This window comes from Theropithecus gelada, chromosome 2 (assembly GCF_003255815.1).
Source record: "Theropithecus gelada isolate Dixy chromosome 2, Tgel_1.0, whole genome shotgun sequence".
Lineage (NCBI taxonomy): Eukaryota > Metazoa > Chordata > Mammalia > Primates > Cercopithecidae > Theropithecus > Theropithecus gelada.
Window position 1 is genome coordinate 143,524,178 of NC_037669.1, and position 19,541 is coordinate 143,543,718.

At 36.8% G+C, this 19,541-nt stretch overlaps 1 protein-coding gene across 7 annotated transcripts in view; it reads right to left on the minus strand.

Moving 5' to 3' along the window:
- Positions 1 to 701: 701 nt before the first annotated feature.
- Positions 702 to 19,541, minus strand: part of AGTR1 (angiotensin II receptor type 1) — a 45,034-nt gene continuing 26,194 nt past the window's right edge. For 2 of the 7 annotated variants that reach the window (XM_025376061.1, XM_025376063.1), the window contains exon 2: positions 702 to 2,718. In XM_025376061.1, coding sequence (XP_025231846.1) covers positions 1,592 to 2,671 — 1,080 coding nt within the window. In that variant the 5' untranslated portion in view covers positions 2,672 to 2,718 and the 3' untranslated portion in view covers positions 702 to 1,591. Of the gene's footprint in view, positions 2,719 to 3,745; positions 3,903 to 11,887; positions 12,191 to 12,872; positions 13,283 to 19,541 lie in introns of those variants that run through there. The other 5 variants (XM_025376062.1, XM_025376060.1, XM_025376059.1 and 2 more) reach the window with 5 other exon arrangements.

Sequence of the window (19,541 nt, forward strand, 5' to 3'; positions counted from 1 at the left end):
TTTCTCAGATTCACATACTTGAATGCTCATCTCAGTGTAATTTATAACACTGAAAAATCAGAAAAAAGCTCAATTTTCCAATTTGGTGACTAGTTAACTGTATCAGGGTATGTCCATATTTTGTAGTATTATACAAATATTAAAATGTTTTAGAAAAATATTTAATTGGGTAAGAAACTACTATGCCATGACATTAAGGGAAAAATCTGTATACAAAGTACTATACACATCATGACTTCAATATCAGGATTGACACATGTATGTGTGTATAATGAATGAAAAAAGTAGAAAAAAAAGTTCCCAAATGTTAAAATAATGATTTTTGACTGGGGAATCTAAACATGACTTTTATTTTTATGTTATTCTATATCTTCTAAATTTCCTGCAATGATAATGTATACAACTAGAAAAATTCTGTTATTAAATTACTAGTAAAATAATGTATTGTTCTAGCATTATAGCAAGAGTTAATTTTTTTCTTTGTTATGTGAAAAGCTGAAAAATTCAAAACGATGTGTTTATTCTGTCATGCAGTAGAACAAAATGTTTTTATCTTTTCAATGGCAGGATAAAAAATCTATAACCAATAGTATTAAACTATCAGTTGTATCAAAATTTAAACAAAAATATATTCATATCATTCAAGGTAGTCTTATGTTAAAATAAATTAGTATCTATTTTAAGTAATGAAGATAAATACATTGCAATAAAATTATTTTATTTTAAAGTAAATATAACTTTGCCAAATTTTAATCAATTTAATCAATCAGTTCAGATATAGATATACATATACATATATGTGTAGAATATATACTTTTTTAAAACAAGAAGGCATACTTTATGATATATAATCTTTTTACCACAAACTATATACACTTCTCAGATATTAAATCAAACTAACATACTAGGAAGACACTACTACTTGGGACCCGCACAGCACCTTTACAAGTAGTTTAACTTTTATATGTGACTTTAGTAACACCATTATACAAATAAGCCATCTGACGGGCATTGTTTTGGCAGTGTAAACCTGTAAGACACAGGTTGAATTTCACAAAAAGATCTGACACTTGACAACTACTGCTTAGCAAATCTTTGTACAAAATGTGCAGTAATAGGTGCAAGTGTGGCACAGTTGCTAATAGCTAAAAACAGGCACAAAAGCTTTACTGCCCTTTGGAAATTGGACAGAACAATCTTGAACTCTCATTTCCTGTTGCTCCTCTAACAATATAATATGTTCTAAATACCTTTATGTGGAAATAAAAAAATAACAGGACAAAAGCAGACTAGGGAGATTGCATTTCTGTCAGTAAAATTTCTCAAATCAACACATTCAATGAGTTTCTGACATTGTTCTTCGAGCAGCCGTCATCTGTCTAATGCAAAATGTGGCTTTGCTGTGTCTTGTTGCAAAGGGAAAGAAAAGCTTTTGTTCAGAGCTTTAGAAAAGTCAGTTCAGTCCACATAATCCATTTTCTCCTTCAATTCTGAAAAGCAGCTAATGCTCATTTGGTAGTGAAGTGCTGCCGAGGAATGTTCTCTTGCTCCTTCTATCACAAAATTACTTTATGGACAGGTTTCGAACATGTCACTCAACCTCAAAACATGGTGCAGGCTTCTTGGTGGATGAGCTTGCATTATCTGAGGGGCGGTAGGAAAGCGTGCTCATTTTTGTTGAAAGGTTTGAGTGGGATTTGGCTTTTGGGGGAATGTATTTTAGAAGCTGGAGAAAATATTTTTTAAATTTTTTCCCCAGAAAGCCATAAAAAAGAGGATTCAGGCAATTGTTAAAATAAGCTATACAAATGGTGATGGGCATGGCTGTGTCCACAATATCTGAAATTCTACAGTCACATATGATGCCTAGTTGAATCAATACATCCAGAAAGGTGAATATTTGGTGGGGAATCCAGGAAAAGAAAAAGAAAAGCACAATTGCCATAATTATCTTAAAAATATCATCATTTCTTGGTTTGTTCTTCTGAATTTCATAAGCCTTCTTTAGGGCCTTCCAAATAAGAGTATAACTTGTAAGAATGATCAGAAAAGGAAACAGGAAACCCAGTATATTTTTGGTCAGGCCCAGTCCTATCGGAAGGGTTGAATTTTGGGACTCATAATGGAAAGCACAAACTGTAATATTGGTGTTCTCAATGAAAAATACATTTCGATGGATTATAGCTGGCAAACTGGCCAAGCCTGCCAGCAGCCAAATGACGATGCAGGTGACTTTGGCTACAAGCATTGTGCGTCGAAGGCGGGACTTCATTGGGTGAACAATAGCCAGGTATCGATCAATGCTGAGACACGTGAGTAGGAACACACTAGCATACAGGTTGAAACTGACGCTGGCTGAAGCAATCTTACATAGGTAATTGCCAAAGGGCCAGCGGTATTCCATAGCTGTGTAGACAGCCCATAGTGGCAAAGTCAGTAAAAAGCATAAGTCAGCCAGTGCTAAATTCAAAAGAAAAACACTGGCCACAGTCTTCAGCTTCATGTAGAAGTAAATGACTATCACCACCAAGCTGTTTCCAAATATTCCCACCACAAAGATGATACTGTATAAAGTAGGAATCATGACAAATATGTAATTATGCCTTCCAGCTTTGGGACAATCGTCTTGGATTCTTTTAATACCATCTTCGGTAGAAGAGTTGAGAATCATTTTGATCTCCTGGGTCGAATTTGTCACAAACACTATATCAAATGCACCTGGGGAAAATAAAAATAAAATGGTAAAAATAATTCTTGTTGTAAACAAACAAATGAACATTCATGTCTCAGTCATAAACGTAGTAACTCAACTTTTGTCTTAGGAAAAAATACTAGATCATATTTCTTAAGGAAACTCTGTGAACTGAGAAAGCCTAAGAATGCACATTTAAATTTTAGAACATAATTGCTTTTGTAGAAAATGGTAAATATCATCCAGAGAAGTGAAATTGGAGTTCTATGTGAATAAACCTATCCTTTTCCTTTTTTCTATAAGTAAATCTTAGTTTCCAAATTGATTAAAAACATAACCTACATCTTAGAAAATACTACTGAATTAAATTAGTTTTTCAGAAAGACTTGAAAGTTTTTCCTGAGGTAAGCAGGACCAATTCTTTTATCATTAACTCAGAAGTGTGACACATTCATATCGTATTCTTTAAATCATTTCTTTCCTCTCACAATCTTTACTTAGGTATAAAGATTATAAGTATTCTCCTTTAAGTGGTCAGAATAGTTGCCTTTAGGTGACTGACAAATTGGTCACTGTGGCAATTGATTTAAGAGGGGTAGGAGGTAGGGCTCAACTTTGAGGAACAGGATTTTTTCCATTGTTTTCCAGGCCTCTGCAGTCAGTAACTATGTATTCTTTAACTTCCAACTCAGTCTAGCAAAAGTGCATGAATCTTCTAACCTTCATATCTGCCAGCCATTTCTGAAGTTAACCCTGTGGTTAACCATTTGTGTAACAAAGATGTCAAATGAATAGGTTTGGCCAGGATTATCAAGAAAGCATGTCTTTACTGAGGGCTTGAGAAAGCAGCAGGGTTTCTGGAATTCTGGGAAGAATCAGATGCTCAGGAATGAACCGCACGAAGCCATGCAAATATTTGCTCTGATTTTCTACATCATCAACAGTCAAGCTATTCATTTATGTGATTTAGAAAATCAACACATTCTGCCCTGGATAAGAGTCCATCAGGAAGTCCCAGGAAGGAGGCTGAAAGTTCAGCGAGAGTGACGTCACCAAATGTAGTACAGCCACACTCTGAGGTGAAGGTTAGCATTGGGCACAGGCCAGGACAGCTAGGTGAGCAGTGGTGCTGGGCACACAGATCCTATTGCTCTACCAGGAGCAGGTCCCCAGATGAACATGGCTGAGCATTCTCTTGTAACAGCATGCCCTGGGGAAAAAGAGCAGCAAAAATAGGACACCACTGCCATGCCAAGCATGGTTTGCTTGGCATTCAGGAGAGCTGAACACATGTTTTTAAAGTAGTGTTCACTTTGGTGCAAAGGGATGCTGTGCAGGGGATACAACTCCAGTAGTCAGCTTTTAAGACAGAACACATGTGTGGGAGTTCTTAAGTGGCCTCTTCGCCTTCGCTGAGTAAGTGAGGTTGTTCTCCCTATGTAAGTTTTTGGCTGCATGTCCTCATTATTGTTCCTTTTTGGTATCCAGCTTATATAATGTACATCTTTTTCTTCTTTGACTCATGGGGACATTGGTACCCACAAACAGGTGCTATCTACCCTAAATGTCACATCTTTGGTAAAGCCTTCCCAACTTTTCTGAGCCCTTTGACACTTTGGATGTAGGCTTGACACTTTTTTTTTTTTTTTTTTTGAGACAGAGTCTCACTCTATTGCCCAGGCTGGAGTGCAGAGGTGTGATCTTGGCTCACTGTGACCTCTGCCTCCCAGGTTCAAGTGATTCTTGTGCCTCAGCTTCCCTAGTAGCTGGGACTACCAGTGCATCCCACTATGCCCAGTTAATTTTTGTATTTTTAGTAGAGATGGGGTTTTGCCATGTTGGCCAGACTGCTCTTGAACTCCTGACCTCAGGTGATCCACCCGCCTTGGCCTCCCAAAATGCTAGAATTACAGGCATGATCCACCGCACCCGTCCTTGACACTTTATTGTAATCATCTGTTGACATATCTGTCTTCTCCACTGGTCTGTCAGTTGCTTGTGCGGAGAGCCTGTTTAAAATTTACTAGTGTTTACTTGTTTCCTTGTTTACTGGTGTAGGCCCTGACACATTCCAGGAGGCAGATGATAAATGTCTCATGAATGAGTGACTGAATGGACAAATGAATGGGTGAGCAGCATAGAACTTACGGCTAGGAATGCAGCGTATCGAGACTAATTTCTGTGAAATCACGTGTTGCTCCTTGAAGAGTTTCACAGAGAATACTCAGTGTCAACCTGGGCCTCACCTTGGAAAAAAAACAGAAACAAAAACAAAACAAAATAAACAGGTAGAAAATTCCTTGGTGCTTTTAGAAACTTGTGGTTTAGAAAACAGAAGATGAAAGAAGAAATAATGTAACAGAAACTAGGGCTAGGCTTTTAGGTAGGTATGACTAGTTCTTCCTCACCCAGAAGATTTCCCTATAGCTTGTAGATTTTCTAGTTCATCTTATTATTGTTTCGGAACTTATGCCAACTTAGAAGTATACATTCATTTATATAAACACATATTCTTTATTAAAAATTAATTAGTCATTAAAGGGTTATGGCTAGCAGTCATTTGTGCCTTAATGTGGATTAATTTACCTATTTGCTATCCTTTTAACCATCTAGTAGAGATCAGCTGGATTTTGCTTAGAAAAAGAATTAGTAATGTAAAGGTTAAGGAACCTCGAAGGTTGAAAAGGGCCTGGGTGAACTCCATAACTGAAAATGAGGGCAGAGGTAAATATTTGGTTCAGCTTGGGAATAAGGGCAGTAAAAAATAGAAGGGAGTACATTTTATGCTGTAGAAGCCCTTGGGTGCCCTGTGCTGTGAGAACAGGGAGGAAATTTTCTTCTCTTTCTTCTCTCTCCTCTTGACTCTACTTTGACAGCACACAACTCATGTGGGTTCCATTAATCCGATGTTTGGAGTGAGTAGAATTTTATTAACTAGTCTCAAACTATAACTAGTATTCATAATACAATTTCTGTGGGAAAAAGTCTGCCTTTGTGAGGATCAATTTATAAGCATAGTTCTGTACTCCAACTCCTTCACAAGCTATCAACCTTTTTTTCAGTTACCATCGATTCATATTGACTGGTATTTAATATATAAAAGGTTGCTTTGAATAGCTAGGGGATCATCCCTGGAAACTTTGGTGAGTTATTATCACCTTAATGAGAATTCACTTGAAAGAATCTGGACATAGCATGGAATATACCAATTAGAAGAACATTTTACATAAATGTTTGTATAATTACCAGGACTCCCTACCCAATAAGGAAACACATTTTTTTCATACTCGAGGGTAGAGGAAAAAGGGAGAAGAATTTCAGGCGATAGAAACAGTGGAAGGAAGCACAAGGAAGGAGCAAGGCAAACAGCACATTCAGTGGATATTCATCAACTCATCATATATTCACTGAACACCTACTATGTGTGGGTGTCCAGGATGCAAGGGGAATAAAGTCACAGTTCTCCTCTAGGAGTCTAGCCGGGGGGACAGGAGCCTTAAAGGCAGTATTATCTTTAGTGTGTTGAATGTTATATCAGAGGCATGTGGAATACTCTGTGTTTATCACTGACCCAGATTGGTGGGGAGTGTGGGGTTTGGGGGAAGGATGGTGAGAGGGCAGTGGGAGTGGGGAGAGGGATCAGGAGATGGCACCTGGAAACCAGCCAAGGTGGAGTAGAGATGGTGTCATTGCTGGAACTTTCCCCTCCTTACTAATGCCTGCAGCATCATCTGTGGGAAACAGCTCTCATAAATTAATAGATATTGCACAACCCTCTTGGGGGTGTGGGATCTGGATGTGCACTGGGTATTTCTAGATGGGAGGGTGACACAGGTCATTTCCCAGTCTGCATTTCTGCTACTGATAAGCTTCCCTCGAGAAATTTGTTTCTAAGGAAAGAAATAAAGATGGGACTTTTGTGATTGGCAGTTACTTTAGATTGATGATAAATGACTGGGAAACAGTGGGGCTCTTTTTTCTTTGAAGCTGAACAGATGCTGGTTTGGTGGGAAGTCGAAGGAGAGAGAGATGTGATTGACTAGAAAAACCAAATTTGTGAGATCTAGAAAGCAGCTATGTTTCAGTCACATCCTGCTTCTTTTCCCAGAAGAGTTATAGGCAGGTAGAACACTGATTAAAAACAAAGGAGGATCCACCTCTTCCTATTTTTCCTATGTTTGGTCTTACTATGCCTTTTATCCAAGCTCTGTGGCTTGCATGGATTCCATAGCATCATTTCTCCTTAGGGAAAGGAAGATGAATTTGGGGTTGGAAGACTTGAAATGGAATCTTCCTTTGCCACGTACACATCTGTGTGGCTCTGGGTAAGTCATCCAATTTCTCTGAAAATGACCCTCAGTTTTTTTTTTTTTTCATCTGTAGGAAACAAGAACAGTGATATTTATTGCACATGATCTTTGTAGGAATAAAGTGACATAATGTGAAAGCACTTGGTATATCTTTCAAATAGTGCTTAATGAATATGTTTTACTCGAATCTTTACTATTATTTTTTGAATGCAAGGCAAACATTGACTCAGAACAGCCATGGGTTAAGAAAGCATGGGAGTAAAGAAAAATGTTTATCATAGGTAAGTTCCTTCCGTTGCCATTAAAAGTCTAAAAATTCCAGGCTGCTGTTCTTTTGAAGTATGAGTAAAAAATAATCTTAAGCAGCTGAATAAATTTGCCGTGAGTCAGGTGGGAACCTAAGTCTGTGGCAAACATAGGTGTTGGCTCATTGTGGCCAAACCACATTTATTTAACAATTGCTTTTGTAAGAGTTACCTTACATCCTTCGACAGCTTTCCTGGTTCTTAAAGCATAAGAACGAAGATTTTCTTTCCTTTTTTTATTGTAAGAATGCTTTCCCAAGACTTTTGATTAGAATATTAATACCTTCTTAAGTTTTTAGGCAAGCCAAAACCAATCTAATTAAATTGTTCATTACAAGCTCTTTTTAAAACTAGTTTGCAATCTAAAGAAAAAAAATTCCCCATAGTGTCCTATGATAATAAAGAGAGAACTAAAAGACCAAGTAATTATATTTTGGAATAATCTTCTATCAAAGTATCTCTCTCAAGCATCAAAAAGAGTAGGCCAATGTTTGTAAGCCATTTGCTTACAGTGCTGGACAGCTCAGTAAACCATCCTGTTCAATAAACCATTGTCTTTATTGTTCCAATTTTGTAATTCAGACGTAGAAAACAACTGTTTCTGCTCTTATATCGCTTCCCCTGCCCCCAGCCACCAAGTAAGGCCACAGGAAATAACTGTTAGGTATTCACTTGTGAATTCATTGACTCATAGAAATTGGCACTAATATTTTTAGGGTTTTTACTCATTTCTTTTTCAGATCTGCTTGTTCTTATTTCTTAGCCCTCTGTTCCTATTTTATGAAGTCTACTTCTTCTTTTATTTTCCTTAACATTTTCAATATCTGTCTGTTAAGAGCCCCTACCCAATTGCTTTACTATTTATAGTTCCTCCGGTATAAATTCTATTTATTGCACCTATGGACACTGTTTCTTGATAATGGACTTCCGCTTAGGTTTTGTAATCTTTGACTGTGTTCATTTTTGGTGGGAATTAACTTGCTTGGGAAGACTGAGTGTTGGGATGATGGTGGCCTGTGAAACTTCAGCTTGGGGGTACAGCACTCCCTTGATCTGGAAGAGTTTATAATGCTCACTTCTGAGCTTAGTTTTCAACCTTATATATATATATATTTGCAGATACTATACATTTGTAGTATTTAGTAGCTTAGTATCTATACCACTCTCAAATTCTGTCTGGTCTTCAGAAGTTTTCTAGTCTTTCATCATGAATAGGCAGTGATTTTTCAGTTCCTGGCTTTAATCGGGAAACACAGCTTAAATTGCTTTCAGTACATGTGCCTGGTGGTCCTGACTTTCACACTGCCAAAGTCACTGGAACTTTATGTCAGCTGTGTATCTAGTGTTAGTCCTGATCTGGCCCAATGTGGTCTTAACTTTTATTCAGAGCTGTGATCTGGTATTTTGTATTTAAGGCAGGAAGGGCAGTTTCCATGCCTGCTTCATCCATTTCATCTCTACTGAGGTTGCCCTACATGTTATTTGAAGGTGATAATTTCCAAATAAGTTGCTTAAACCTAATAGCTTTGGATTATTGTCATGGCTTTTGATGAAGTATTTGAGCCTTTACAGGTTATATTTACCTCCATGCGGGAATCCTGGCAGCCACGAAGAGGGAAGCATGGCAGACCACCTGGCACCATGGGGCAAGAGACAAGTATTGCTTTTAAGTCAGATGCATAGGAGAATGCCATGCTCTTGGTTGGTAATCCTAGCCTAACTTCATGTTAAATGATTTATTTGGAGATGATTTTGTCCACCCCTGCAATTTCTGAGTGAATAGTTCTCAATGCAAAATATTTTATTAAAATTACTAATATCATTCTAATTAAGTACTTAAGATCCAACCTCCTCAAACTTAATAAATGACTCTCTGATATGTGTACATGGTAAATAGTGACTTCTGGTCCTCTTCCCAAGTCATTATCATCCACTGTCGTCTGACCTCACAAGAAATAAAAACAAGGCAAGCTGTTTTATTAATTCTGCATGTACCAATTGTGACTAACTGTAGAGACAGTGGTTAAATGTTCCATCATTTCCAACTAGCCCTCCCCTTTGTTTCATCCAAAATAACTAAGAACCCAAAGAACCCAGTTTTATGAAAGGAAATTCAGAAACTTTATAATTTATAATAAAATTTATATTCAGGATATGAATTAAAATGAGAGTAAAATGTTAATCCCATATTTTAGCTTCTTGGAAATTATTCAAGACTACCGTCTGATAATGAAACTCTAAACTACAATTAAAATTCTCTAAACTCTAAAAGTTCCTACTTACTATAAATTAAACAACTCAGTTGTGATGAATGTCCCAATCCCTCCCACCCACATCACTATCCCAAATTCTTAGCTGTTTTTGTTGTTTTTATTTTATTCCAAAAAGTAAAGAGAAACAGGTACCAATGAAAGATACACGATCAAGTCTAATTCACATGCTTTAAACATCTTTCTTTGACATGTTGGTGTTAGTAGAAAATACTCTCATGTTAAATATGAAAGGCCATGAATGGCTTTCCAGGGTGTCTGGAGAGAGGAGACTCCAGAGACTAGGAGAAAAGGAAAATAAAACCTAACTTGGAAGAAGGCCTGTAAGTAAATGAACCCCTGTCCTCTTACACTTCTAAATTCTTCAAACTTATAGACTCAGAATTTTCTCACAAGAATTATCGCCACATTTCAATGGATTAGTATCTCAGCCATCATGGGGAGGAAACATCATTTTTAATAATATGGCTCTTGGAGACTACTCACAAGCTTTTCTTTTCAACAGAGAAAAGGGCAGCACCAATGTGGGCTTAGTCAATAACAGTTGCTTCATCCAACTTCTGAACAAAACCACAGATTTTGTATATGAAGCCACCTCACTTTTATTTCTCTGAAACTTCAATTCAGCAGCAGCAACTGTTTATCTCATTTCAAATTCCATTTTAAGGGGCGTGAGGAAAGTTATTGGGCAGGAAAAGAGGTACTAATTAATTTGCACCCTTAAGAAATTATGATACTATTAGAGAATTTATATGTATTATGAGTTTTATGTTAGGGTTATTGGCCACATGACAATTCATTTTAGATTAAAGCTTTTAACATGATACAAGCCACATAACCATAAATTTTAAATGAAGCTAGAATATCGATATACTGTACGTTTCTCCAAATTGCTCAATGTTCTGATTGCAGAAGAAATATTCTTTAATGATAGTCTGCAAATTGGTGGAAAATGTGGGAGCAGACTGAGGTTCTAATTTTAGCTTTCCCACTCACTAGCTGGGTGACCCTGAAGCTGTCATTTAGCTTCGCTAGACCCCTGTATCCTCAGGGAGTTGGTTATACTCTTAAAAAAAATTTCTGAAGCATGAACTTTTATAATCCTTCCTTTGAACAGGTATGCATCTTTTGAAGAGAAGGGCAAAATTGCTTGACAAGTAGAATAACAACAATTTCAAGAATTATAACAAGGCAGTTGATTAATGCTGTCATATATTGTTAAATCAGCTATCTATATAGATATTTTTAATCCCACACTGATTTAATAATATTCTATATTAAACACCAGAACTTTTTGTATTAAAACAACAAGGTGAAAAAAATTTACTGTTTACTCAAGATGAATAAAGAAACTCAACATAAGATGATCATAGTCACAGGTTTTTTTTTTCTTTCTTTTAAAAAATTAACTATTACTCAAAGAAATATTTTCCAGGCACATTTGGATAGCTGGTTGTGGTCCTAGACTAATGAGGTCAATGTTAAGAGTTTGGGCCCTATCTGGACTAGTTTGTTTCATTCCATTTATGGCCAAAAGCTGTAAGCCTTTCAGACATCCCTTGTGTTATTTATTGACACTACCAGGTCAAACAATACAGTTTGGAACGTGGCTGAAAATCAAAACTAAAAGCTTGCCATGAAGTTAGAGAGTTAAGATTACATGGTCCTGTGAAGAGAGGAGCACAATGTGACACTGTTAAAATACCATAGAAAATCAACCTATTCTGAAATTCTTTGTAAGAAAATACAACTTTTTAAAGTTTAGCAATTAGTTAATGTGGTCTAATTGCCCAGATAAAAACACAGAGGTGAGGGCAGAGTATTATAAGAGAACTTCAAGAGAAGGTTTCAACATTCTGGAGAGTTAAAGGGCCTCTGTTCTAAGAAAACTAAAGCTGTAAGGGTCATGTTTATTTGATTTTATCACACAGTTTCCTTTTCTTCAAACACAGTTTTGTATGCATTATAGTTCTTTACTTTTTATTTATTTATTTATTTTTTAACATAAAAATGCTGTAAAAATTGAGGAATAGCAGAACAGCCTGGAAGAGAAAGCACTGGACTGCTGTCCTGGCAAAGAGTCTGCTCTGCCATAACCGGCAACACAATCTAATATTTCACTTCGTTTTCCTTTAAATATTACAAGATATTTAGAATGGGAATACCAACACCTGTTCTCACCTCTATTTCATGGACTGCTAAAAATAAAAAGTAAGTTCTTTGGAAGACATAAAAGCATTTTTAAAATGTAATTGTTCTATAATACAAGGGTAAGTAGAACGAATTAAATAAAGCTCAGACTTTCAAAATATTACTAAATTTTTTTATTCGGAAGTTCAGCAGAAATATTTTTCATTATTATAATAATGCTTTTATTTGAAGAATTATAATAAGGCACTTGATTAACCCTGAAAGAAAAGTAAAATAGTAGATATTGGATTGCTTCTACATTTAATACTTGTGACAGCAAATGTTTGGGTATAAACTGACCCCTTAGGGCAAATCTGATCAACGTATATATTTTCTTTAGTCCTCAGAGTATTACAGCTTTTGGGACTTGAATTTTCTGTAGTTCACTAATACCCCTCTATTTTATGGTTCTGTAGTTCAGTGCTGTCCAAAAGAAATAGAAAGTGAGACACATATATAATTGTAATTTTTCTATTAAAAACATTTAAAATGTAAAAAGAAACAGGTAAAATTAATTTTGATAAAATATGTAATCCAATATATAGAAACTATTGTCATTTCAACATGTAATCCATATAAAATTATTAAGATATTTCACAGTTTTTGTACTATGTCTTCAAAGCCCAGGGTATAATGTATGCTTCTAGGACACCTCAGTTACACTAGCCACGTTTCAAGTGCTCATCACTCTGGGGCTGGCTGCTGTATTGGAAGCACGGTGTAGGTGCTTTTACTCACAGAAGTCCCCTAGTTGGCCCCTCTAGCAATGGTTCTGAAAGTGTGGTCCCTGAAACAACAACATCAGTATCACCCAGGAATTTGTTAGAGATGCAAATCTCTGGCTCCACCACAGACCTACTGAATCAGAAACTCTGTGGGTGGGGTTCAGCAAGCTGTGTTTAATGAGCCCTCCAGGTAATTCTGATACACACTAATATTTGAAAAGCACTGCCCTGTAGGCAACTTCATTTGCAACGCTGGCTTAAATGCTGATAATCCTGATTAACAGGCAAAACCAAATCCAACAAACAACAAAAGTACTCTCAGCTAAAATGGTTTCATTTAACGTTTATGAAGCATCAAAAACTGAATATGAGAAACTTACTCATTAAACTGCATATTTCTATTACACATTCAGGACTGGCATAAAGTGTGTCCAGCAGGATGTCATCTAGTAAAATCCCCTTTGCACCTGCTCACAGATATCTGAAATTCCTATAATTCAGGTAGGGTGGAATACCCACCTTCATACCTTCTCAGGCAGAACTAAGATCTACCTGAGATGAAACACAATGGCTCAGGCGAGAACCAGAGTTAAGACAGTGGGAAGAGCATAGTGATGGGAGCCAAAAGCTCTCAATCAAGCACATGATTTACCTCCTATGACCTGTGGAGCCTTTGGCCTGTCACTTGACTTGTGATTCACTTTCTTCATCTGGAAAATGATGATGACAATAATAATGTTCAGGATGAGCATGATGAAGTAGCAAGCATGTGTGCAGTTTGGTGCAAAACGCTGCTGGAAACACCGAATGAGATCATGGGTCTCGAGGTGCTCTGAGACCCTAGAACTTTGGGACTTTTGTTGGTGTTACTAGGTTCACACTGTGGTGTAAATGACTAATTTAATTTTTTTTTCCCTGTGAGTAAATTTGGATAAGAGAAATTGGGAAACTGCACGTGGTGCTAGAAGTGGAAGAAACTAAAGTAGGAGCAAGGGGTGGAAAGACTCAGAGAGGGGAGGCTGAAAGGCACTGCTGAGAGGCTGCTTGGACCAGACTGTTTTGCCAGCTCTGAGAATTCCTTTTGAGTATTACATAATTTTTAAACATAAATTACAGTGATATTACATCACTGTAATAAAAATACTTAGACCGTTCTATCTACTATTATCTACCACTCCATTTCTTTTCTATGTTAGGCTACTTGCGTTTTCTAACTAAATAGCCTGTGATAAGAGACACCGATGCCAGGCCAATAAAAGGTAAACAACACTTTGCCAACTGAAAAATAAGATGAGCTACTGGTGACTGCTGCTTCCTGTGAAAACTTCATTAGCAATAAATGAGTTACCAGATGTCACACATCAGATTTGAAATTAAAATATATTCCCAGTAGTTGTGTGCTGTCTGAGCAGAAGCTAAAAATGAACTCTTTCCAAGAGAATTACATAAAATAATGCACCAGTTTTTGCCTTCTGATTGTTTGTTCCTCCTCTAAATGTAAAATAAAATGCACCTCCTGGGTTGTGAAGTGGAAATATAGCATTTCTGCATAGAAGGCTATGTAGGGAAGTGGCACATTACTCATATAGCAGTAGCTCCTTAAGGACAGGAGAATTTTTTTAACATCCTGTGCCATACCAAGACCATCATCTCCTCTTGTTTTTAACTTTGCCATTGCAAATTCTCCTTTTCTTACCTTCACATTCAGCATGTGACTTCTGCTTTTATTACCAGCAACAAAACTGTTCGAGTCAGAAACTGTCAAACATGTTGACTCCACTCGTCCCGAATGCTGCTACAACCCTCTTAGTGCTTTTCTTTCTTCAGGAGATACTAAACCTCTCCTCTGGTTCTTCCAGCTAGCTAAGCTGAGACTCTCCTTGTTCTCAAAGTTACAAGTCTCCCATCCAAAAGTAATTGTGGTTAGGGAAGGAACCCCACAGCAGGAAATAGAAGAATACAATTTCATTTGAGCCAGCAGAAATTTCAGATAAGCCAGTGTGATAGAAATATCTAACACTCTCTAGTTTTTATAAACAAATAATTTTGGCTGAACTTCTTCAGCCCAGTTCCTCTGCAGTTCCAAAATTTTTGTGGTTACTAGTTCCAGCTGAAGATCATGGTCACTTGAAATCATTTGTTTATTTTTTTCTCCTCAGTTAATTTTGGTTCTTATCTCCTGCCAGATAGGTGAAACTTATAAATCAAATTAAGAGGGTAAAGGTGAATTATCATTCTCAATCCACCTCTTGGAGAAATATTTACATGGAACTTCTCTATACGTAGAAATTCCCTGAAGCATCTAACAGTTTATTTCTGGATCATTAACTACTCATCAGATGCTGGGGATGTGGAAGCTGCTGGCCTTTGCCTTTCACAAGGAAGATGGAATATTTTTGAGATGATTTCTATCAATGGGGAAAATGTCAATTCAATCTTTTCAGCTTCATAACTTTAGCACAAAATGACATACAAGTGTTTAAGTTTTTTAATGTACCATTATTTTATACTTCTTTTTGTTTCTGCTGATTAATAGAAAGGACTTATGATAGTGGCTTAATATTAGCAATAGTAACACTGATCACTTATAATTAATTGGATGCTTACTATATGCCAATTGTTGCATTAATTGCTTTCATTTCTACGAGAGATTTACGAGGGAAGGCATCATTACTCCCATTTCTCAGGTGAAGAAACAGGAATAGAGAGCAGGTCCTTACATTTTTGACATTCTGTAAGTAATGGTTTAAGGCTGTATTATTATTATTTTTATTTTTTGGTATGGTCATCTCTTCACACTCCAGTCTAGTGCATCTCAATCAGAGTGATTTTGTACTCCAGGGATATTTGGCAATGTCTGGAGACATTGTTGATTTTCCCAGTGTGGGAGAGGGAGGTGTGGGGGTATTACTAGCATCTAGCAGGCAGACAAGTGATACTGCTAACCATTTTACAATGCATGAGACAGGCTCCCACACCAAAGAATTATCTAATCCAAAATGTCAATAGTGTTGCTACTGAAAAATCCTGCTCTGGTCCCTACTTTTTGTTTTAATCTTTGATAATTTGTATCTCTCACCTTTTACGGAATACATTAACTGTATACTGAATTTTAGTGGAGGCTTTTATTTCATGCGTATCTTCCCAGGAAAACTACAGATCCCTCACAAAAGATAACATCCTATTGGGTAACCAAAGTCTAAAGCTGTGTTGGGTGCTTAGTGAGAGCTCTCAAACAGGGAGTTTACTAAATATCTGCTGTGTTAGATCATTCTAGAAATTACCCTCTGTAAGCATTTTTCATAACTTCAGGATTCTGCACAGATAGAGCCAAAGAGGGAATTTGAGCTCAGATTCATCATTAGAGTTTCAGGAGATTGATGGATATTGTGGTGGCCCCAAGGTCCGCACTGAAGGGAGGAAGCCACCTAGTCCGGAAGTCAAACCCTGCCCTCTTGTGGTATCACTGCCATAGACACTTCAGGGAATCTGGCGGAGGGTCAAAGGGCATTGATCTGTATCCTTCCTGTCTGAACTGACTGCAGTATTTAAGTGTAAATTCAGCTGTACATTCACATTAGGCCTGTTCTTCTTTGTGGAACAGTACATTAAATATAACATGTAATCAAGGCTTTCATTAGAAACCAAGTAGAGAGCAGCGAGAAAGACAGAGGACAAACATACCATACCTAGTTACAAACGTTACTTTCTGGAAGTTTGACAATCAGAGAGTTTCACTTACTTAGCTTGATTCTCTGTTACTTGCCTTCTCTACAAAACTGCTTTTCTGACTAATAAAGGCATGGAGTAGTTTTTGTAAGCAAGGAGAAACAATTCAGCGAAACAGCTTTGTAAGGAGCAACATTAATAGACATCTATGCCCAAAATTTGATGCCTGTGGTATTTTCCCTACAAATGTCTTATAGGCTAGTTCAAGGAGAAAAGTACCATAAAGTTTGAAAGACCAGCTAAATCAGTGGAAATTATACTCTCCCCATTTCCCATTAAGAACTCTATTCTCTTACTATGAAAACACTACTGTTCTTTCTTATCTCAGAGTACAGGCTTTTCTGTATACTGATGCCAAATGGGTAACATTTTAGTGAGACATTTGAAGTTGTGATATGCAACTCGGTGGGGGACAAACAAGGTCATTTAAAAGGTCTCTTCATTGAGAACATCAGAGTTTTCAAAAGATGCACACAGCCTTTCCTGGATAATTGGGGGTAAATGAAGAAAAAGCCCATAAACTACAAAAATTAAAAAAACATTCAGACGGAAACACTCAGAATTAAGAGTGAAAAAATATTATGAATGCTGATGCTAAATCTTAATACACAAAACCAAAGGCAATGAGTAAAAGAGCAAAGTAACTTAAGAAGTTGATGAACATAAATCAGTTGACTAAAGGCCAGGCACTCTGGCTCATGCCTGTAATCTCAACACTTTCAGAGGCCAACATGGGCAGATCTCAAGGTCAGGAGCTCGAGACCAGCCTGGCCAGCATGGTTAAACCCCGTCTCTACTAAAAATACAAAAATTAGCCAGGCATGGTGGCGTGCACTTGTAATCCCAGCTACTCGGGAGGCTGATGTAGGAGAATCGCTTGAACCCAGGAGGTGGAAGTTGCAGTGAGTTGAGATCACACCACTGCACTCCAGCCTGGGCAACAGAGCGAGACTCCATCTAAAAAAAAAAAAAAAAAAAAAAGTTGACTGCAGGATTTAGGATTTAGCAAGGGAAAAAATAAACTTAGAACTAGAATTTGGGGATTCTTCTTTGCTTCTCTAGAAATTGAGGTCTTGGACAAATCATTAAATCTTCATTGAACTTTGATCTGACAAATGGAAATGATATTAATACTATGAAGCCTCTACCTTGCCCTTGGAAGAGTGTTTTAAGATTATGTGTACAAAATGATTTCTTCAAAAGACAGTATATTATACCCATTCGGTAAGAATACGCTAGATACAATAAAAAACAAGTGTACTAAATAGCTGAAGTGCAAAGCTAATTTATAGACCAAGAGATATATATTCAGCACCTAGAATCTTAAAAAGGACATTAATTTAATTAATGTTAGCAGAGTCTATTATCTGGCTGGCCTCATAGGAACACAAACCAACCTTTGCAGTCTCACAGGTCAGGGTTAAGGACCTGTCTCTGGCCGGGTGTGGTGGCTCACGCCCGTAATCCCAGCACTTTGGGAGGCCGAGACGGGTGGATCACTTGAGGTCAAGAGTTTGAGGCCAGTCTGGCCAACATGGTGAAACCCTGTCTCTACTAAAAATACAAAAATTAGCTGGGCATGGTGGCGGATGTCTGTAATCCCAGCTACTTGGGAGGCTGAGGCAGGAGAATTGCTTGAACCTGGTAGGAGGTGAAGGTTGCAGTGAGCCAAGATCACGCCACTGCACTCCAGCCTGGGCAACAGAATGAGACTCTGTCACAAAAACAATACAAAACAAAAAGAACCTGTCTCCATCTCTAAACTAACTTGTAACTGTCCAATTTTCTCACCTTCTTTGAGCCTTAGTCTCCTCATCTTTAAAATGGGATAAAAACAGACTCTATGCTGTTAACATAAGGTTTAAATAAAAGTTGGGTGGGGGACTTGCCATATATTACATAATAAATATTGTTACTATCATTATAAGTATTTTCAATATATATTCATATGTCCTCATACATATACTAAGTAAATTGCTTCATAAAATTTTACTTTACAGATGCAATTTGTTGCATTATTATATATGGCCAAGAAATTGATTAGAATGAGGTTGGAAGCCCTAATAATACAATAATATATAATGATATAATTTGTTATTAATCCCATAAAGCAATTTAAAGAATTACTTTTGGGGAAGAAGTGAAAGAATAAATACATAAAGTACAGATGACTTTAAGTTAACTTTATGATGGAGGAAGAAAACATATCACACTATAGACCTTTGGTTGGTGAATCAAATCTCAACTAATTAAATGACAGAAACTTTTTTCAAAATGCAGGATTCAGAGAAAAATTTTGTTGCCTACAGCTCCCCTAGTATTCATATAAGTCTCTTCTGTGAATTATCTGACTTAACATGTGGTAATTGTTGTTTTTTAATAGGATTTCATGAGTTCACTTTCTAATAATTATACAACACTATGTTGTTTCTGGTAATAACATTTTTGGTATTACTTTATTACTATATAAAATAATGGAAAAACAAATTAGGCTAAGTATTTTTTGTACTCAGTATAGAGCAGGCAGATTTGTGAAGTTCATTAGGACTTTGTGAGAATAACATAATATGCTAATAATTTTGGATATTTTGATATGAAAAATATTCCAATTCAGAGAAAATACATTTTTGGAATCAGTCTATTCCAGTAGCTATAGATATATAAATAAGTCAATGATCAGCTTAGAACCATTCCCTAAATAAATTACATGGTGTCTTTATATCTTATCAGAAACCAGTGTGTTCTCTTTACATAAAAAGTCATTCTTCAACTTACGGACTTTTGGTTTAGGTTTGGAGGGTAGCTTTATCTCCTGTGAGTCAGGAAGTCACAAAAATGTCTGCTATAGAAAGAAATTTATGGGTCGAATTTATTGATTTTCTTCTTCAGAGAAATACAAGAATATATACGTATGCCCTTTGTCCGGTAAACATACACAATTACTATATTATCAAAGATGTTTTGGTTGTCAGGTTATCCAAGTAAAGTCTATTTTAACCTAAAATGTGGTTGAACTACTATTCTCTACAGTCTTTTGTTTTCCTTGTAAGTCAGAGATTCATAGCATTGTATTGTTGTTATGGTCTCTAGACGTTATACATTCCAGGGTTCACATATTCAAATACATATATAGGCTGGGAGAAATAGGTGAAGTGGACATGGTGGTGAATGGAGGGCCCTCCCCCTTTCTTGGAGGGGGACCAAGGGGTCACTTCTCGGCTATAGTCAATTGTGCCAATTGTAATGAGGTGGGGGAAAACAGCTAACTTTAAAATATAAACTTAAAATTTCAAATTTCAGGTGAAATATCCTATTTTAAA